This window comes from Nematolebias whitei, chromosome 2 (genome assembly GCF_014905685.2).
Source record: "Nematolebias whitei isolate Nwh7 chromosome 2, NemWhi1, whole genome shotgun sequence".
Classification (NCBI taxonomy): domain Eukaryota; kingdom Metazoa; phylum Chordata; class Actinopteri; order Cyprinodontiformes; family Rivulidae; genus Nematolebias; species Nematolebias whitei.
This window is the reverse complement of record NC_056499.1, coordinates 39227649-39249837: the sequence shown is the minus strand read 5'-3', so window position 1 is coordinate 39249837 and position 22189 is coordinate 39227649. Positions and strand designations below refer to the sequence as shown.

Sequence of the window (22189 nt, the reverse complement as noted above, 5' to 3'; positions counted from 1 at the left end):
ATCTTATACCTTTCTTTGAAATATGTTTTTAAAATGTCAAACTGAAACTGATTTGCTTACAAAAGCAGTAAAAGTTAGATGGAAGAAAAAAAAAAATTGTTTTTCGGGTTCGGGCCTGTAATTGGTTAATCCGTCGGTTTTTGGTCGGGCTCAGAAAACATGAGGCCGGGCCAGATTTTATTTTATTTTTTTAATTTAGGCCGGAATGCAACTCTACTACCACTGGAGGTCTGACTCTGCAGAGGAGGTCCAGAACCTGTCTGAATGGGCTAATGGAACCAAGCATCGGTTCTGATCCAGAGAGCGTTCTAATGAAGGAATTTTAAATTTTTGCCTACCATAAAATATTAAACTTCCTAAAACAAACCCCGAAAGCATTAAAATAACAAATATCTAAAGTAGATTTAATTTTAGGCAAAGTCTAAAAAAAACTGAGTAGTTGTGGGTTTTTTGTGTTTTTAACATTTACAGCTAGTATTTTTAAGCTGTTAAAGTTAACCCCCCCCCCCCGAGGAACATAGTCAAAATTAAAGGGTTAAAAACGTCTTATAGAAATTTTCACAATATGCTTTTGATGTCTGTCAGATTTCATGATTTTGTATAGTTACAAAAATCAGTGTTTTTTTGTTTGTTTTTTTAGCTGCGTGGATTTAGCTGGGCCTGCTGCAAGATAAAGAACAAAGACAAATTCATTGTGAAAATTCTTTTAGATTCTTGTATGCCATGCATGTTTTCTCGCTCTACAAATTGACAGCTGCTGATCAAGACTTAACTCGTTTAATTCCTGTGATGCTGGTGAGACATTTTCATCAGTGATCAGTGTTTAAATCGTCTGCGTTCACCAACATTTTTGCACAAAGCATCTGTATGAAATGACTCCAGCCTCCTACTCTGAGCCGTTGGCTGCGTACTCAAAAAGTTTAAGGCTGATGGTAGCTTCAAAACACGATTGAAAGACATTTCTGTCAGTCTCGTCCCCTCATGCTTGTGCTCGGTTGTCTAGCCTACTGAAGAGCACATGGTTGAATTCAGTCTTTGACTTGTTGGCAAAATAATTGCTGACCAAACGGCTAAATCTCTGCACCGACTGCTCTCGGGGACATTCTCGGAGCTTCTTTGGGGAGAAAAAACAAATGCCTTTGGCAGCAGTTTAACTTTTGCAATGTAATCGAAGACAAAAGTGCTGCTACTCGGTTACTATACTTTTTTAGGCTTAATACATTTGCCTGCACTGAACTTATTTTGTTTTAACATTTTGTTTTTGTAGTCATCTCAGACTTGATGCATATTCAATTCAGTTTAATTATATAGCGCCAAGTCACAACTGAAACAATCTTGATGACCACAGTCGTGATGACAATCTAGGAAAGGCCTCAGTTTAACACGGTTAAGTTTAAAATATCCCACACTTTGACAAACTCAAATGCCCCAGGTATGGTTACACATTAAATGGTTCTTTCTTGCTTTAGTGAAAGCGACCCACTAATTTGCCTTATTTGGAAACAAGATGACAGTTGTCTCAGTATGTTCACGTTTAAAAAAAAAAAAAATTAACAAGAAATCTTTAATTCTCATTTTATGTGAACGTTTTCAAGAGTACTTGTTTAAAGAAATGTTGTAAAGCAGTGGTTCTCAAACTGGGGTCCCCAGACCCCCTCTGGCCCGCCCACTATTTGAGCTCCAGCATCGATCAGTTAACAAATGAAGCTCTGTTTCTTGGGATGACTAGTGCTGCTCCGATTCTGTTCAGTTTTATGTAAAGATTTCTGTGATAATTTGAAGAGACGATACATTTATGTTCATTATGTGAATGGGTAAAGTTTTTTTAAGTGTTTGATAGTTAATTTTCTCAAAACTAATTTTTGAAAGTTTAAAAATTTTAATTTTGAATGAAAGACCCCATGTTTAAAAGTATAAAAATTGTATTATCACAATTAAAGAACAGGTCTTAAGTATTTGTCACAGAAATATTTCCATTGCATTAAAGCAGTGCTTCTCAATTATTTTGTTACCCCACCCCCAGGAAGACGAACATTTTGCGCCCCATTTCTCTGCTGAGACTGTAAATAGTATAATTTGTCTAAAAATATAAGTGAATCTCTAACACAGTCTTGAAAAACAGAATAAAGATCAACTTACAACCAAGAATAACTTTATTAACATTGTTTTTGTCTGTAACAGAAACAAAGTGCATCAATTTTCTTGAAGAAAAAAAGCTAACTTAAATCCTTATTCAAACTGTAAACATTGTTGACTATTTGATACTGAAAAATAAAAATGTAATCAACAAATGATCAATTCAAATTGATCAGCAACATTGTAACTCAGTGTTGTATAAAACGCTTTGACCTTAAAAAAAAAAAAAAAAACTAAACAATTTGTACTGATTTTATTTTTTTAATCAAAATGAGGAAGTCTGGATCAATGAACACATCGATAAACCTAGAACATTTTGTCAATGGGAAAGGGGACAGGTGTCACTCTCGCCTTGAGTTTACTCTGTTGCGTGCGTGCTGTGGGTGATGTCCAGAGCGCATGGACATGACACTATTTGAAAAGGACTGCATTAGACGAATTGAAGAAAATTATTTAATAAAGGTGAGGGCTAAGAGGGGGGTCCCTGAAACTTTTTGTCCTCTGTAAAAGGTCCCTGACTCATAAAAAAAAAAAGTTTGAGAACCCCTTGTGTAAAGAAGTCTGGTTTTAGGGATTTAGTTTTTAGGAATGCAACTTTTGTACAAATATTATCAAATTGGCTTTTGCGCTCAACAATTCAAGACAAAATGCATGATAAACAAAACAAAGGTCCTTGAAGAAATGTGTAAAGTTTGGCTCCTTGGTGTAAAGAGGTCTTGATTGTCTCCGTCCATTTTTTGTCAATTGACTGGATCTGTCTTCCTCTACAGTCAACGCTGCGGATTTCCCCTCCTCTGCCTTATCTATCATCAAACATGCAGAAGGATCTGCTGAGACTGGGTTCCCGTCTGGACCCTCAGGACACTAGCTCTCCTCTGACCCCACCATCCAGTTCCAGCCTCGCCTCAACTATTTCCCGCCGCTGGCGCACTGGCTCTCCATGGCCAGGTTCAGAGCTACTAGACCAGTCAGATGATGCGTTCAGCATTGAGAGGGAGGCCCGTCTGCACAGACAGGCTGCAGGTCCATCTGCATCTCACTGAACTTGCCTTTTAGCTTCTTAAAAATAAAAACAGAATTATGACTAATCCCTCTTTCTGCTCTGATCAGCTGTGAATGAAGCCACGTTCACTTGGAGCGGTCAGCTGCCTCCCAGAAACAACAAGGATCCCATTTACTCCTGCAAAGTCTTTCTTGGTGGTGTGCCCTGGGACATCACTGAAGGTGCTGCTGCGCCATCGTTAAAGAAATACTGTTCTGATAAATGTCATCTTTATTTGCCTGCATTTCATAGTAAAAAAAAAAAAAAGGACGTCTACATTTCTGCTTGCATAGTTGCATATTCTGGTGGTTTTCATTAAATCTTGTAGCGCTAGTAGAAATGTATTTGTAATGTAAACACACCTGCTACAACAGAACATGACATTTATTGCAACTTGACAGATCTCAATTACGGTAGTTGAATTAAAGTCGCCTAACATCCGTAATTATGAATTAAAGTCTCCTAACATACGTAATTATGCTCTAGTCTCTCAATACTTTGCTGTTCAACTTTCGGACTCCCTCTTTCGCGAGTTTTCAACGCAAAATTGTACAATTAAAGAGAGGGAAAGACAGACCCCGCCCCCTCCTTTCTCTTTCTCTGCTGTGACCGCCTCAGAAAGAGAAAGGAGAGGCAGGGGATCTCTTACACCTGAGTCTCACTCAGCCACTTTATTTTAACCTATTCACTAATTTTTCCACCTAAGCATATTCTGATATTCTATATTTGCTCATCTGCGCTCCCTCCTTTCTCTTTTCGAGGCGATTTGTCACAACAGAGAAAGGAGGGGGCCGGGTTGGGGTCTGTCTTTGCCCATTGTGTCCCAGAAATGTGCAACAGACAGCCTCGGAAAAAGAAAGCAGGTGGCGAGTGAGCCGCATGAGTGTAATAGATAATTTAAAATGACGCATGACCCGAATGTTTTGCTGTGCTTTTTTTTTTAGTGTTTTAAAACATTAAGAGAACATTGTAGGAGTGTGGGAAGGGTTTATAAAGTCTTAAAATATATCTATAAATACTAAAATAAATGTCCCTACTTTGCGGCTTTTCACCAGTCATGGGGGTGTCTGGAATGTAACCCTCACGATAAGTGAGGGACTACTGTAGTCTATCACCTAAAATGCCTACATAGATTAATGTGTTCAGAGTCTTGCTGCTGTGTTGAATAAACTATTGGTCCTTTATTCATTCCTGAAAACTGAAGTTTGTTCTGGTCCTTGTTGCAGCTGGTCTGATCAACACCTTCAGTGGCTACGGCCCTCTGACTGTGGAGTGGCCAGGTAAGGATGGGAAGCACCCTCGCTGCCCTCCTAAAGGTAATGTGGCTAAAGGTAACGATAAGCTGGTAGGCAACAAATTTTTCCTCCTTGGTTTTAAGGTGGCACTGTGGTGAGCCCGTTGCACGTTAGTTTGAGCTTCTGGGGCCAAACGGCCATACATGGTGATCCTGGGCATACGAGGAGCAGTGAAATGTGGTGTTGGGAGCACATTGTTGGCAAAAGCGGCTTTTCTTTACGCTGAACACAAAGTTGTAGTTCTTTATAGGTTGGGTTGGTGACCTTAAAGGATGTGGTTTTAGTCGAACACTTGTCTCTCCATGATCAACTTGTAAAATAAAGTTCAGGCAAAGATAGTAAACCCTGATCAGATTTCTTTTTCCCAATATATTGTAGTTAACAATGTATATTAACTAGTAATTCTAATTTAATTTGCAAGATTTGTTCAGTTTTCATTGTTTTTAGTAAGCTGCTTAACTTTAAAAAGTTTGGAAGTCTCTGTTGGGTGTGTAAAATTATTTTAAGGCAAGGCATTAGTTTTACTGGTTTACATAAAAGTTAAATTTTTTCTGATGTATTTTTGCTACTATGAATGTTTTGTAGCATGGAAGAGTCAAAAGGAGTTTATTAAAATATTTGAGCTAAGTCTATATTGCATCTTGTGTAACCCGACAAACATAAACTTGTTTTAAGTGAGACTGACCAAAACACTTGGGTGGGTTTGTTGTGGGTCGAGCTAAAAATTCAGTATAAATACACTGTCTGGCCAAAAAAAAAATCACTTCCTGGATTTAACTTGGCAAATACGTACGAGCCTCCTATTGGATAATTACTGCATGGGCGATTATCTTCCAGCTGACAAGTTATTTAACGCCAACTGGTGCAATGAGTTGCTTCTTATTTCTTAAACAACCATGATGAAAGACACATCACATGGTCATGGAAAATATGTCAGTCTGTTTGAGAAGGGTCAAATCATTGGCATCAAGCAGAGAAAACATCTAAAAAGATTGCAGAAACTACTAAAATTGGATTAAGAACTGTCCAACGCATTATTAAAAACTGGAAGGATAGTGGGGACCCATCGTCTTCGAGCAAGAAATGTGGCCGGGAAAAAATCCTGAATGATCGTGATCGGTGATCACTTAAACGTTTGGTGAAATCAAATCTAAGAAAAACAACCGTAGCACTCAGGACAATGTTTAATAGTGAAAGTAAGAACATTTCTACACACGAGAATTTTTTTTTTTTTTTCTGGGACCCTGCGTACATAATTTCGCTCCACCACATGTACCACATGAGGTGCGAATGACAATAAAGAAACTCTGACTCTCTGACTCTGACAATGTGAAGGGAACTCAAGGGATTGGACTGAACAGCTGTGTAGCCTTAAGAAAACCACTAATCAGTGATGCTAACTGTAAAAAAGGCTTCAATTTTCTAGGGAGCATAAAGATTGGACTCTGGAGCAATGGAAGAAGGTCATGTGGTCTGAGTCCAGATTTACCCTGTTCCAGAGTGATGGGCGCATCAGGGTAAGAAGAGAGGCAGGTGAAGTGAGGCACCCATCATGCCTAGTGTCTACTGTACAAGCCTGTGGGGGCAGTCTATGATGTGGGGTTGCTGCTGTTGGTCAGGTCTAGGTTCAGCAACAGTTTGTGCTCAATGAGGTCATCTGACTACCTGATTATACTGAATGACCAGGTTATTCCAGCAATGGATTTTTTTCTTCCCTGATGACACGAACATATTCCAAGATGACAATACCGGGATTCACCAGGCTCGCATTGTGCATGAGTGGTTCTGGGAGCATGAGACATTTTCACACATGGATTGTCCACCACAGAGTCCAGACCTTAACCCCATTGAGAATCTTTGGGATGTGTTGGAGAAGGCTTTGCACAGTGGTCAGAATCTGCCATCATCAAAGATCTTGGTGAAAAATTAATGCAACACTGGATGGAAATGGATCTTGTGACATTGCAGAAGTTTATTTAAACAATGCCACAGTGAATCTAAAGGCAGTCCAACAAAATATTAGTGTTACCATTTTTTATGGTGGCAACCTTTTTTTTTTTTTTTGGCCAGGCAGTGTAAATCTGATTTAAAATTTTCCATCCGTTTATCTAGTTTTACCAAATTTAAAGAGCTCATTTATGTGATAAAGTTGTCTGAATCTTTAGATATGCATGAATTGCTGTACTGTAAGAATGTCAGACACTTTAATGAAAAGATGGTTTCAACACATTTGTGGCAATTGGTCAGCTGGGTCCAAACGGATATAATTCATACAGTTTTTATTCATGGTGTGCATATACCAACTTTTTAGCAAGTGCTCCTAACTTTTTTCAATTAATTTACTGTTCTAATGTCTTTAGGCTATGTTTACCTGGTGTTTGAGAATGAGAAGTCTGTGCGGGCTTTGCTTCAAGCGTGCTCCCAGGATCCTTTTCACCCAGAGGACAACAGGGAGTACTACTTCAAGATGTCCAGCCGCAGAATGCGATGCAAGGATGTGAGTTGAAAACTAACGTGAAAGAGGTTAATGTTCTGGAGTATTATAATGAGTTTTAATTTAGTGATACTGAATACTTTTTTTATAATAAATGGGATTTAAAATTTATATTCCAGTGACTTTTCAAGTTGTGGTATATTTTAAAGGGTTCAGCTCACCAGCCTGCAAACTGACAACTTGATTTGTGTGCATTAATGAACTGATGATGGTTAAAACTATTGAAATTTGATGCAGAACTGCTTAACGTTTCAGTTTATCTGCACGGTCTGTAGATCCCATGTGGTGGTCCTCAATTATCTGCCACAGATCAGACGTGAAACGACCGTTTCAGCAAGTGTTCATGCTGCATCTTGAACTGTACATAAACCTAAATGAATCTGTTGTTCATCTGAAAGTGAATCTCATGCTGCTTCTGTTACTGACCAAAGAGAACAGAACCAGACTTCAACGGTTTTGATTTTTAAAATTGTTCCTTAAATATGAAAAACTTTTAAAGTGTCGTTCTCGAACACAAATGTGATAAATTTCTGTGTATAAACAGCTTATTTTCCATTTTCTGTTTTTGGAACATTTCATTACTGAACTGCATGTGACAAGTGATGATTGGAGGTTCAGTTTATTTATACAACACCAAGTCACAGCAGAAGTCGTCTCGGGGCACTGAACAGAAACATTCACATACAGTCTGTTAATAATGTTCTCCAGTCTTGATAAGGGGGAAGGTGGTTCAAGTAGCTACATTTTCTGATGAATTGTAGTTTCTCACTGTGCTGCAAAGAAATTGCTAATTTTGTGCAAGATAAAACCTATTTCAGAATGATACAGGAACCAGTGGTATCCCTGTTCATTAGGATTCATATGTGCACTTCAGGCTTTATAGCTTTGTTCTTTTTGAGTTGCAGGGAACGTTGTTACGTTTTAAAACCAGTGTCCATGGCACCCAAAAACTTTTATTTTCTCTCTGCAGTCTTTACAGATTTGTCAAAGATAATCAAATTAAAATGTGACTAAGTTTTGGGAAGAACCTAATTGAAAATCTGTGCGAGAGATTTGTCTTCGTGCACTTTAATGCATTATAACCAAAACTCTAAAGTTAAGGATGAAAGCAAAAAGCCAACTCTATGTTCTGCTCCAGGTGCAGGTGATTCCCTGGGTGATCTCTGACAGTAACTACGTGCGCTGCCCTGCCCAGCGTCTGGACCCCAGTAAGACGGTGTTCGTTGGCGCTCTGCATGGCATGTTGAACGCTGAGGCCCTGGCCAGCATCATGAACGACCTGTTCGGAGGGGTCATGTACGCTGGCATCGACACGGACAAACACAAGTATCCCATAGGTAATACTGCTGGCGTTTTCATCAGGAAATCTGTGCTGTAGGGTTGAGTTGCATCAGCACTGGTTTATTTTAAAGTTTACATGTTTTATGTTAATATCAACTGTATTGTTGTGCAGGTTCTGGACGTGTCACTTTCAACAATCAGCGCAGTTATCTGAAGGCTGTGTGTGCAGCGTTTGTGGAGATTAAAACACCCAAGTTTACAAAAAAAGTAAGATGATGTGGTATTTGACTAATCATGGGTGAGTTGACTGTCCTGATTCAACCATAAATAATGGAGAGAACAATTTGCAGCACGAACAACTTGTCATTGTTACACGTGTTGTAGCTTCACTTGTTTCAGCTGTGCATTTTATTTTGTTTTTTCTCCATTCAGGTTCAGATTGACCCGTACCTGGAGGACTCCATGTGTCAGGTTTGCCTTCGTCAGCCTGGGCCTTTCTTCTGCAGAGACCAGGTCAGTACAAAGTCCTGTTTCAGCTAAACTATTGCTTGATGATGATGCAATTTCCATTATTTCTACTGAATGTCTTAATTTTGGATTGATCAGGACTTGGAAGCATTTTGGTCCCATATGAAAACTAAAGTGAATATTTGTGAACTTCAATTTGATGCAGTGACTTCTTGATCAAATTTCACAAACGTTATGTTTGAGGTCAAATGTAAACTAAAGTTTTAATTCTGCATCGGGAATCTGAAGTTGGTGGAAGCACAGCAATAACTGAAGTCTTAAAGAGATGATTTAACACTTGTTTGGTGCTGCTGGATGCATCAACTTGAACACCAGATTAGCACAGATCTGACACAATTCTAACAGTGCATCGTTTGCCTGAACTATCAGGCAAACGATGCACTGTTAGAATAGTTGACTACCTGGCCCTGCGTTAGACTAGACACCTGTCCAGGGTGTACCTTGCCCATTGCGTAGTGACCTCCCCACGACCTGGAAAGGAAGGAGCGGGTAAAGATGGATGGATGAATGATAGTCTGTCAAATGCAGTGCAGCAATAAATATGCAGAACCTGTATTACTTTTGAGCTTTAATCTTTATTTTTATAATTTTTTTCGTTTTATATAACGGAGCCATTTTTCCTGCAAGTTCTTCAGGTCTGCAGGTTTTATTCTTTTAAAGAAAACTTGTGGTTTTAGACGCACAAAGTATTGTTACTGCTTTCTGGTTTCTAGTTTAAGCCTTTTGCTTTTGAAGGTATATTTAAAACAATTTGGGTCTGTTGGCTGCGTTTTCTGTCCAGTCTTTGTACCTGACCATGACACCTGTGTATACCAATTTGAATTTGATATGAAGAAAAAACAAATGTTGATGAAAGGGAAATGAAATGTTGGGTCCAACCTGTTCACAGCAGAATATCTGAAAATATTGTGAGACGAGGGAAACCCTGCGAAGACCAGAAAAATGCACCATCCTTTAGATCATGTTTTAGGCAGAAAGCTCTTTAGAAATCACCTTGTTGATGCTGAAATAGTTTGGCAGCCATATCTTTAATATCTGAGCAGCTGCTGCTGAAGGTGGAAGAAGTGAATATTTTTACTAAAGCCCCACTGATATGGAAATTTTGGCTATCGCCGATACTGATATTGCGAGGGGGCGTGACTGCTGACGGCTATAATGGCTGAAAATTGTTTAGCTTTGTCCACCCCAAAGAATCTAAAAAACCACAAGTGGAGCGGGGCTTGTTTATTAAGCGCAGCTGTTAACAACCATGAAGCTTAGCATCAGATCCATGCTTTAATTAGTCCCACCATAAGGCTCACAAGTGGTGCACTGGTCATAAACGATCTTCCTAGTGTGCGTTCACATTTTCTATCTACTATTCACCATAAAGTCATCAAGTGTTGGGAAAAAAAATTAAATAAACACCCTTCCCTGTTCATTGGCTCAGTGTTGAGAAATATCTGTTAGCAGGATTGAATGGATTACAGAGGAAAAGCACAATGGCTCACTGCAATGTACAAAGTGATTACCGTATTTTTTGCTGTATAAGTCATGGTTTTTGAATAATTTGCATGCCCTGTGACTTGTATGCCGAAGCAATGTATTTATGGATCCCCCCCCCTCCAGATTTATAATTTTTGGCTGAGATGATTTCATTCATTCTGACTAAAAATATTGAACAGCCAGCCACTAGATGGCATTTTAGTATGGCATGCCATTGTATCATGTAATAGGTAAAGGTGGCTATTAATGACACAATCAGCTTGCCATAGACTGACGGCCATCTGCCTGGAGCAACTGAATCAGTTTTATTTCGCTGCGCCGCCCCGGCGAAATGCAGCCGATTTGACCGTCAAAGTGCGTTTAAGTAAAAGTTCAACTGAGACAAACCTTTACTACGAAGTTGAGCTAACAAAATAATTTTATGTGGTTATCTTGTTAAATTTCGAAGAAATGGACAGCGAGTCCTCTGTGCGTTCATGTTTTTATGTATCAGCTTTAACGGTCAAATTCGCTGCATTTTCAAAGTGCATTTATTAAGCAAACGTTGGACTGAGACACACCTACTATAATTTCGAGCAAACAAATGTTTTTAGGTGATTATCTTGTTAAATTCTTGTTAGTCCTCCCGTGCACGCTCGTGCAACCACCATTTGGCTGCTCGTTTTTTTGTTTTTTTTTGCACACCAGCCCACATTTTTCAGGTTATCAACGGTGACTCGTAACAAACGTGACGTGTCAGCGGTGACGCATAATAGATGTGATGGATTTTTCCACATTTGGACTGATGCGACTTATAGGGCGGAACATACGGTGGTTAAAAAATTAATTGACCTCAAAAGAATCTCTAAATTTAAGTTCTTGTTTTAGAGGCAGACATCCACATTTAATGTTGTGCTTCACAGCAAAGACACAGTTCTGCTTTAAGCCTATTTTAATTCTGCGATGCTCTTCATTTCTCACATCTGTTCAGGATGAGGATCGGTGATTTCCAAATGACCAGAGGCAGAATAAAGGTCTCTGTGGCCATTTCACAGATCTGTTTGTAAAAGAGCCTTTTGACAGACCACTAATATTGGTGTCCAAAGATCCAATTTAAATTGTTCTGCCAAGTTTGTGTAGACACTCCGGTTCATCTCTTGAGTTTAAAAAGCATTAAACATAAATCAAAGGTCATTTTTCATTTGTTTAACCAGGCAAATCCCATTGAGGTGGATCTCTTTTGCAAGGGAGACCTGAAGGCAGTCTAACATGCATGTGTTTGGTTGTAAAGCGTTTCTGTGAAAAAGTCAAGTTTTGAACTAGTTCCATGGCTTTGGCTTCAAGTCGACCTTCAGAAACCCTGTTTATTGCTCAGTTGCTTTTTAAAACTTGCAAGAGTTTGTGCCTTGGAAGCAACAAGACTTGACGTTGCCATATTGTCCAGAACATTTCATGATGAAGAAACTTGTCTTTTGGATGGTCTCTCTTCACAGTAGTGCTAATGTTGGTCATTGTTTTGACTAACGTGCTTTCTGCTCCTAAAACCAGGCCTGCTTCAAGTACTACTGCCGCTCCTGCTGGCACTGGCAGCACTCCATGGACATCTTGAGCAACCACCGGCCCCTCATGCGCAACCAGAAGAACAGGGACTCCAGCTAGAGCGGAGACATCCAGAAAGTCTTGAGGACTAAAGAAGAGCCCCTGCATGGGGTGAGGCTGCCCGCCGAGGAGAGCACGTGTGCAGGGCATCCCTCTGTACGAGGGCACCATGCACTTTACCAGGCACTGGGATATCACTGTAGAAAATGTTCACTTTTGCACTTGCTACATTTTTGCTGTTCACAGTGGCACTATGCACAGTGACCTTGTTAGGAATAAACAAGGGGCCCTTCACACCAAACGCATTTTCTGACTTGTGGCCAGACCATGATGGGAGTCAGCCTAACTTTAGGACGTGGATGAAAATGCCCTTTTGTTTTTGTTTTTTTCTTTGTGTTGCATAGTGAAGAGCAATCACCAAGTCTCATTGCCATTCATTGGCAAATGCCATACAGTGCCTTTAAATTTTTAGTTTTCCCCTCTTCCCTCCCTTTACCCCAGTTGGCATCTGGTTTCCTGTGCAAATAAACTGGTGTTTCTTACTTTTGGGAGTTGAATGTTGGGCTTCATTTAACCAGTCACATTTCAGACATTTTTACGCAGTTTTTTACTAATTTGTAAACAAACGGTTTTAAGTCAAGACATGAAAATTTTGAGCAATTCTACCAAGTGGCTGTTTATGGGAAAACCCTTTTTTATTTTTTTCTTCATACATTTTCAGTGGCTTTTTTTATTTGCCCTCCCAAATTTCAGCTAATGGGCACAAGTGTTGGATGTACTTTAACTTGCTTTGAACTAGTTATTAAATTTGTAAAAGTACTACTGGATACGTTTCAGCTGGTAGATGCCATTGAAACTGGACTCATTTGGTCACTTTTTCCCCACTTTTTAATTTACACGTGTGGAGAGGTGGCAGTGTTTTAATCACTTCGTACATCAGCGGGGAACATGTCTGTCAGAACAGCAACTTGTTTCCTGTTGGGTGTAAGAACTTCCACTTAGCTGATGATAACTTATCTTTCAGAGCTTGAGTAGACCTCTGTAAATGACCCCTTGCTTTCTTATCCAATTTTTGCCTTCCTGTTCCAGTTGGACGTAAATGCATAAGCTGTGTGCCAAAGACTACGTGTCTTTTCTTTATTCAATACGTTTGTCATGCTGAGCTTGTTGTCCTTTAGCCCAGCTGCTTTTTTAGAGTTTTGAAAGTCTACCTCATTGTGGTCTGCCAAGTTTGCTGCTACTTAACAGTTGTGGAGTTTGTTCAGATTGGGCACAATAAAGGTGTTTAAGCATTAAATTGTGTCTAGCCTCTCAATGCGTCTTTAAATATTTCTGAAGCTCTAAGAACCACTGCAAACTAAACGTTTTGTCAGATGTATGGTGGCGTGCTTGTTTTCAAGTTGACTGGTGCAATTTTAGGTTATGAAGTTCGTCCAGAGAACCTGACTCCACCTGGTCAGATTTATCAACCCGTCTTATTGAGCATGCATCAGGACAGTCTTGTTGAAACGTTTTCTTTTATCAAAAAGTGTCTTCTGTTTGAGGAGCTGCAAGAAACTCATGAACAGCACCTTCTCATAGTGGATCAACCAGTTTGCTGTTGACAGCCAAAACAGCCGTTCACATGTAAGAGGACCATCAGACTAACCACTGATAGCTGCTTGCTATTCAGAGGGCTGAGTGATACTTGCTCATTGGCCCTACTCTGGGCCAATGAGCAAGGTCCTTAACCCCAATCATCTGCGCCTCAGCGTTCAGGTCCACGGTTCAAATCCTAGTCCACGACCTTTCTGGGTGGAGTTTGCATGTTCTTTCTGTGAATGTGTGGGTTTCCTCCAGGTACTCCACCACAGACCAAAATCATGCATGTTAGACTGGTAACTAAATTGTCTCTAGGTGTGAGAGAGTGAATGGTTGGTTGTTTTATCTCCAAGAGTCCCTTTGATGGACTGGAGACCTGTCATGGGTGTACCCCACCCCTTGCATAATGATTGCTGGGCATGGGCACTGACAACCCCCGTGACCCAAAATGGATGGACGTACTTGTCCCAACAGGGAATCTACATTTTTCCCATTGCACAATGAAGCAGAGCTGCCATCCGAGGCAGCAGCTCCACCAGTTGCGCCACCGTGCTGCCCTTACTAGACTAAAATAAAATTAAATCCTCTCCATAAACGTTGAGAGCAGAAGGAAGCATGAAGTCTCTAAATGTCCTGGTAGATGCTGCGATGGCTGGACTTCAGAAAACTAGTGGACCAGAACCACTGTGGAAACTTCACTCTGGACTTCAAGCAGCGTGGATTCTGGACCTCTCCACTCTCCCTCCCTCCAGACTCTGAGATCTTGATTTACAAATTAAATGAAAATGTACTTTCATCTGAAAGCGGACGTTGGACCACTGAGCAACAGTCCAGTTCTGTCTCCTCAGCAGGTAAGACACTTCTGATGTCTCTGGCTCAGGAGTGGCTGGACTTGAAGAATGACACATTTGTAGCTCATGTCCAGGAGTTGATCAGCTGATCAGGGTGTGACACAGGAGTTAATAATACTGAACCTCTTCACAATATTCTACTTGAGACTGAACTTTGTTTTGTTCAGCTCTGATCAAAATAAGTCTTGAAATATTTCACTAATGAATCTGAGTTTCACTTTCTGAAATGATGAAACAAAACTTTTACGTTCAATTTTCTTCGATGCATCTGTAAGTTACAGCTTGCTATTTATACTTAATTCAAGATGAGCCAACATGGGACCAGAAAGTCGAAGGTTCAACTCCCTGCTGTTAAATCCTTGAGCAACACCTATTCTCTACCTGCACGCTTGCATAGCTGCCTGCTGCTGCTCCTGGGTGCATCATGTGACGGGTCACATGTCGTCATATGGGAACATACAACGATGATACGGAGCGCTCATGTTTTGAGTAAATGAGACGAGGGTCCATGTTGACCAGTTCCAACTCTTTATTGCAGCAGGTGAACATGATCTTACAGGCCTCGTGGGGTTCTGAAGTTCATTCCAATGGTTGGCTGAGTGACCTGAAGTTTGGAGAGACCACCAAAATCCTACAGGAAGGAAACAAGACCAGTGAAATTAGAGGGATGATGGTCACTTCTGTTGGACAATTTCTAAAACAAAGTGTACAGACTGATGCCAGGATTATCTTCAAATGACAGTTTAGTCATTTTGAAGTGATCTGTCAAACAGTCCATCAGCTGTGACATCACTCTTTAAGAGGGTGGAGGAGGACGTAGATCCAGGTTAGGTTAAACATGAACCTGCTTGATTTTCAGCCTCAAATCAACTCGCACAGAATACTGGAGAACAAATGCTACATTAGCTAACGTTAAACCACCAAACTTGCACAACACTGTCACCTACACGTGCACTGTGTATATGAAGAGGCTGCTGTCAGTCACGTTAACCCGACTGATATTCAGCAGCTTTCACTGGTATGAGGACGGTCCATGTTCAGTGCAGGCACGGTTTGACTGAGCAAACTGCAACTAACTGAGCTGCATCATGCAAAGTGTTTAATATTATCTAATGTAGCACTTACTCACAGCTGGATGTAGTTTTATACTTTTTGCCTGCAAAGTGATTAAAAAAGGCCTCATCAGCATAGCCTGGACTAAGACTTTTGCCTCTTTTCTCCACACTCTGCGTCTACAACTGATGTCCTGTCGAACAGTTAAAGTTGACCGAACCCTTTAATATCTGGAACCCCAAACAACCCAGTTCATGGTGTTTGAATTAATATCTGATGGCACCCGTTACCGTGACGATAGCGTGTTTAGTGTATTATTTACTACACAGGGGACTTTAGCTGTGGAATCAGTGCTCACCAGCATCTTCAGCATTTCCTTTGTGTCAGGATCCACCTCGATGAGCTCCTGGTCCAGAGCTGAGACCTGCAGGATCAGAAGCAACAAATGAGTTTCCTGTTCCATCACTGTGGGAACATTACAACCTGCTTTAAAAACGTGATTGGAGCTGCTACGTGCTTTACAGGAAGTGACGCCCCCTCCCACCACCACCAGTTTGGGAGTTCTTGACACACACCATCTGTGCAGAACTGTTTTCTCACGTGGTGTCAGAGAACTCTAGTGTTGTGGGTCAAAGATCTAAAGTGGGTGCGTAGAGTTTAATTTCCAGTCTCGTTTGTACGGTCGAGGAGCAGCAAGTTTAAAAAGCACAAAGACACAAATAATTTGTGGAAAGAGCTCGAGTTCTACAGAAGTGAGAACAAAGCACAGACCTCGGGCACATAGTTGTCCCTCCTCTCCCTCTCCTCCTCCTGCAGCTTGATGGAGATTCCTCTGACGGGACCGCGCTGGATGCGCTTCATCAGGTGCGTCACATACCTGAGGAGCAAACACCTGATTACACTTTGAACAACAAGCAGCTTCCGAGTCCAAGTCTGCTCTGGTTACAAATTCAACTACTTGTATTCTAACTGGAGCGTTTAACTTCCACAGGAGCGATGTGGACTGCACCAACATTTCTAAATGTTTCAACTGAGGAGCTGCTCAGACGATGAGCAACAGGACACGTTGCAGTTTGTGTGACAGACGAGGGACACACGTCTTCCAACATCTTTCCCTTTGTTTGTAGTTCGATCTACATCTGCAGAGCCTCCAGTAGGATGTGGTGTGAGAGTCTGATCATGTTTAGCTGTGAGCAAAAACAGCTGAAACTCATTGAAATATCAATAAAAACATGACTGCTTTTAGAAGGAAACAAAACACTCAACTGTTCCTCCTCAGTAAACCACCAGTCTGGCAAACTTCACACATTAAAAACGAAACACAGAAAGCAAAATATTAAATGTTGAAACTTCACATTACAGTATTTATGTACATCTTAGCCCAGTAAAACCAGAGGACCCCAAACATCTGGATGCAGAAACAGGTTTCAGCTGGTCGATGTGTTTATCTGTGAGATCAGAAACTCATTTACCAAGCAGAGAAACTAAAAGCTGAATCTCTCACCGGAGGCGCTACAAGCAGCTAACGCCATGATAAATGCTCTTGCAGCTCTAGGGTTTGTCTGTTTGCTCTCCTGAAGCAAAAAGGTGTGTTTTCACACAATGCCAAGGAGGAAAGACCTCAGCAATGACTCTAAAGAAGCCGAAGCCGCTCACTTTGGAAAAATCTACAAGATGGCTTCCAAACAACAAGGAGTCCATAACTCTCTGCAGTAACAAAGATTATTCACGAGTGGAAAACATTAAAGTCCGCTTCACGTCGGACGTCCGTATGTCAGGCTGTGCACATCCGACTCTACGAGCCTCAGAGAACAGGCTGAAGAGTCGGGCTCAGAAAAAACGATACGAGCTCGGGCCAGGCTTGATTTTTTAGGATAGAATGCAACTCTATGATTTGGGCTTGTTCTACAGCCACAGGAGCTGGACACCTTGAGTCCATCTGTCTGGAGCAAATGGAGTAAGACGGTGATCCCAAACAGCAGCAACGAACCTACAACAGAACCTCAATCGTTCCAAGTCCAGACCTCAACCTGACTGAACTGCTGCGACGGGAGCTGAGCAGAAACAAATGTCTGCAAACATCCATGAACTGAAGCAGCGCTGTAAAGAAGAGTGGGCCAAAACTCCACAATGACGTAAGAGACTGATGAGGTCCAGCACAAAAAGGACTAGAGCAACAGCAAGGTGGTTCTACAAGCGGCTGGACCACGAGGTTTGCCTTGTGTTTGGATCTAAAGTCAGTCATTTTAAAATGTAAAGATCTGAGCAGACTCTGCATCATCCAAACGGTCCACAAGTCTCATCCTTCTGCCCAATGTTTTCCTCTACGTTTAAGATGCGTGCACCTTCACACGTCAGTCCAACAATTAAATAAACTAATAATCCCAATAAAACAAACAACAGCTGGACAGAGACACGTCTCTGAACACACGAGCACAGACGGCTGAAACATTTCACCTACCCCGCTATTTTGTTGCGCAGCGGCTTGCTGGGAATGATGGCGATTTCCTCACAAATCCTCTTGTTGACGTGGAAGTCGCTGCCCAGGCGGGTGTAGTACTTCTCGATGATGACCCGGGCGGCCTTCTTCACCGTCTTGGTCCTGACGCGCCCCTGAACACAAACAAGACAAACTCGTGGGTTCTCACACAAAACGAGGGGAAAATACGAACTAGAAAATAAAAGCGCAGGAACTTGTTTTAACACAAGTAAGTGGTTAAAACGTAAAACATTTTCATTTTAAACACTTTTCAGAGAATTAAAACAAAAAGAACATTTCATTGAAGGTGGTTGATCCTCTAAATGAGGATTTTATAAGGTTTACACGGATTTTTAAGTCATAAAATGTTTATCTTGATGTTTAGATGTGATGTCTTAAAACTTCCTGCCCCATTTAACAGCTGTGCCAACAACTATTAGGTTTTTATGACAGCTTTCTCTACACAGCGGTGTAAAATAACTTAATAAAGGCACTTATAACTTTCATATTTTCACCAGGCCGGTTAAAAACTTATTCTTATCGCATTCTCTGGTGACATTTTGAACAAAACGCACATTTAATTTAATAGATATTGGCTAAAATAGCTTTTCTGTCTACTACCGTCACTACTGATGTCCTGTTAAAAAAGACGGTTCCTGTTCTACAACTCTTTAAAACATGAGGGTGTCAAAGTCCGCCATATTAACACTTCCAGTTGTTCACATGCAGACAGATGTTTGAACGCGTTTAAAGAGCGAACAGGTTGTGAAGATTGATGAGGATTTTGATGAAAACTGAAGTGAAAGAATTCCTGTGTACCAACCATACTGGCTCGGTCCGGCAGAAAAGAAACAGCGCACAGCAAAACCGGATGTTTAGAGCGGAACAGCAGAGCGACCATCAGCGCCATCATCAGCGCCCCCTGCTGGTGGGAGGACGAAGGAGCACCGGAAGTTCAGTGGACGGAACGGAAACGACCAAAACTTTTTTTTTTTTTTGGAAACAACCAAAACTGTCCGGCTTACCAGTAATATTTTTAGTTTTTATTTTATTTTATTTGTTTAATTAAGAAAAACAATTTACAAACAAACCAAGACAAACAATGCTAATATAAAGTAACAATATAAACAACAAACTGGTCTCTCTTGTAAATGACTGAGTCCTCGAGGCTCAATGAGACCAAGTTCAATGAGACCAAGTTCAATTTATGGGTTTAATTCTGCACAGGATGCAGTCACTGTGGCAAGCTGAGATGTACATCACAAATATACATAGAAACGAGGCCACAGACACCATCTAGTAACAAAAGCATCTTCTTAATCTAATTTTCAAACAGATTTTTACATTCAGAAATAGTCCTTTGTGTTTTACCAGTAACTCTTATTTCCTTTTAAACTAACCGTTTATTATCTGTCAGCTGTTGCAGCAGGAAATCCCTTTGTATAACGTTTGAAGCAATTCCTCTTCTCAAATATATGAAAGAAAAAAAAAGTTACAGTATACCAAACCAGCACTCTTGGAAAAAAAAATAGCATGTTTCCAGGTGATTAAATCACCAAATTTCAACAAACTTACTTTGATGCTTTTGAGAACTAAATAACTTTAGTGAAAAAGTTTTGACTTATTTGTGACCTGTGCATGTGCAAATATATTCAGTCAACCTTTATTTTTTACACAGGTTAATCCCATTGAGCCTCGAGGACTCATTTACAAGAGAGACCTGAAATATATGAAAAATATGTGCTCTATTGTTCATGGTAAAAAAAATTGTGAAAAAAAAAACTTTTAATTTATTTAAACATCTGATTGAGGCCAACGCACACTTAATGTTTTTTACAAGTCAACGTAATCCCACTTTAGGGATGTTTAAAATAAATGAGGGCCATTTCTGGTCAAAATAAATCTAATCTGAAATGTTTACATTTATAAAAGTTCTGTCAGTGGTTCAATAAATATACATTTTGTCTTAACTTTATAATTATTTTTTTTAACTTGTTAGATGGTGTGCCTTATAATAAAAGTTTCTCTTTGGCTTTCATAACATTTATCTACATTCATCACCCGTTGCTGAAGGTCAAAGGGCACTGTATTCGTTTGTCTTGGCAAATTATCCTATGAATACAAATGTTAATAAAAAAGTAATCTGTACATCTACTAATGATCAACTTTTAGGGACAACCCAGTTCAAGATGGCCGCCACAGCTAATCAACCTTAAAATGGTCAGATCTCTGCATTACACATGTAATCTGATTTATAAGGTTTGACCAGAATGGCTCCTCCTCGTCAGGTTCTCCCAGTTTAAAACTGGTATGGGAGGCGGCGGGTGACAAGCATTCCTCCGAGGACAGCTCGTCCTTTTAACACATTTTGTTCTGTTCAGTAATCATGACGCAGACGGACGACAAAAGCTCACCAAGAGTCACAAAAGGTGGAGAGATTTTTTATTTTACATAAAAAGGGTGCAAATTTGAGTTTCCCTTTTTGGTGTGGAGGGAATAAAAACTGATCTGTGTCAGGTTCATGTGAGACACTATTGTAGAAATCCATGAACAAAAACGCACAAAAAAACAAAAAAAACAGTCGTCTCAGATAAAAAGGACTTTTATCTTCCTGCAAATTAAAACTATGAAACCATAAAAAAAAGAAAAATGTGGGTCCTTCATTCTTGAAGCCCTTGACTAACTCATCATTCAAATACATTTTTGAAGTGACATTCATATTTCAACACAATAACATTTATTTACAGTTGAAGGATTTCTTTTAATCAGAGCTTAAAAAAAAGCGCAGAGGGGAGGATAGATTCTTGGAGCTGTACAATTTGATTCCCACAGTCGGAGAGAAGAAATGAGAATACTTCTTTACAGATATTCCCAACGGAGACTACAACTGTGAACTCTGTACAATTTACAGTTCAAATAATAATCACAATATTGCAGTAATATAATCACCCCCCACCCATGAAGTGTGAAGAAAAATACAGTAAATCAAACAGGTCTACAGTACAGCAACAAGGGAAAAGTGCCAGAGAACCCAAAAAGACCTAAAGCCGTTCAGTCACACTTCAACGGTCCTTTGCTTTGATTTACACAGCTGTGCCCCCCCCCCACCCCCACCCCCACCCCAAACACACACACACACACGGCTGAAGTCAACACAACTCTGACTGAAATGAACTGGGAGAAACTAATGAAGTGTGTGGCAGAAAGACTTTCTCATACGATGACTGGAAGCCAGAACTTCCCACGGATCCAACAGTGTAAGAGTCTCCAGAGAAGCCATGCAGATACAGAGCTCTCCTATATCGCTCTGTAAGACGCTCACACACTCAAATACATCTGAGTAATATATCCACCTACAGACACCGGCTCTGCCGTAACGTACAGGACATGACGGTTTAAGGAGGAAGCTTTGAAGATCATCAGCCACAAGTTCAAAACTCTGCGCCAAGCTCGGCCCAAAAGACCGGGGGGAGGGTTGTTCTTCTTTTGTGCTGCTTTGACGAGAAAATGGATTCAACAAGCAGGAGACGAACGGCGACAGCTCTGAACACTTTCAGAGACGTGCAACACTGCCTGGTACGGCACCGGGCCACGTCTCTACAGAGCGAGACTCGGCGTGTCGAGGAAAAATGAAACATTCGTTTGAAGAATTTCCTGGCACAGGTAGAAGGCATGGGGTTAGCAGTAGTCTCAGAAATGGCACTCAGGGAGGGGGGGGGGGGATTCAGGGGGAGCATTAAAGGCTATTTAATCTTGATATCCATCTCACTACGCTGAACGTTTGAAGCTTCTCAAGGCTTCCAATGACTCTTGGTGTTTGGCGAAGCATGCAACATCTGTCTGCAGCTGCGCTGGCCGGCAGCAACGACTCAACCCTCGTTTGGTCATTTACACAACTAGGAGGAGGAGCCACGAGGAGTGACGACCATCAGCCCAACACGCTGAAGAAACGCCAAGGAAATGAACATCGGTCATTCAAACAGCCCATCGTCCCATCAGCCCCCTCAAACTGTGTGTGGAATTATTCTGAACAAAAAAAAAAACAAACAAAAAAAAAACAAGATGCTATAGATTTTCAAATTCAAGTACTTTTGATAATAACGTAGGCCTCAAAGAAACCAACATATCCTGGGTAAGAAATAAACAACTAAAAAAGACTATACAGTGTAAATTCATACAAGAAGCAGTTTTTGTATCGACGCTGCACAGATGAGATATTCGGATGAAGGTCCACAAGACGGCACATCTGACACTGCACCTGTGTGTGTGTGTGTGTGTGTAGAGGTGAAACATGTGGGGTGGAGGGTGTAATGGCACAAAAAGGGAGTTAAAAAGTGTATTCCCTGCACCCTATAGGGAAGGCCCAGAACACGAGGCAGCTAAAAA

At 40.7% G+C, this 22189-nt stretch overlaps 2 protein-coding genes across 2 annotated transcripts in view; one reads left to right on the top strand and one right to left on the bottom strand.

Moving 5' to 3' along the window:
* Positions 1–12355, top strand: part of LOC119424256 (cytoplasmic polyadenylation element-binding protein 1) — a 31384-nt gene extending 19029 nt beyond the window's left edge. The window contains exons 5-12 of the mRNA XM_037691727.1: positions 2907–3159; positions 3247–3360; positions 4405–4509; positions 6834–6970; positions 8106–8304; positions 8421–8515; positions 8681–8761; positions 11789–12355. Coding sequence (XP_037547655.1) covers positions 2907–3159; positions 3247–3360; positions 4405–4509; positions 6834–6970; positions 8106–8304; positions 8421–8515; positions 8681–8761; positions 11789–11899 — 1095 coding nt within the window. The 3' untranslated portion in view covers positions 11900–12355. The remainder of the gene's footprint in view (positions 1–2906; positions 3160–3246; positions 3361–4404; positions 4510–6833; positions 6971–8105; positions 8305–8420; positions 8516–8680; positions 8762–11788) is intronic.
* A 2427-nt stretch (positions 12356–14782) lies between these two features.
* Positions 14783–18693, bottom strand: rps17 (ribosomal protein S17). The gene is made up of 5 exons (XM_037691815.1): positions 18627–18693; positions 17786–17937; positions 16096–16201; positions 15683–15748; positions 14783–14902 (listed from the first exon to the last, which is right to left on the bottom strand). Exons 1-5 carry the CDS (start codon positions 18627–18629, stop codon positions 14825–14827), a joined length of 405 nt encoding a protein of 134 aa, XP_037547743.1. The 5' UTR covers positions 18630–18693; the 3' UTR covers positions 14783–14824.
* Between the last annotated feature and the right edge of the window lie 3496 nt (positions 18694–22189).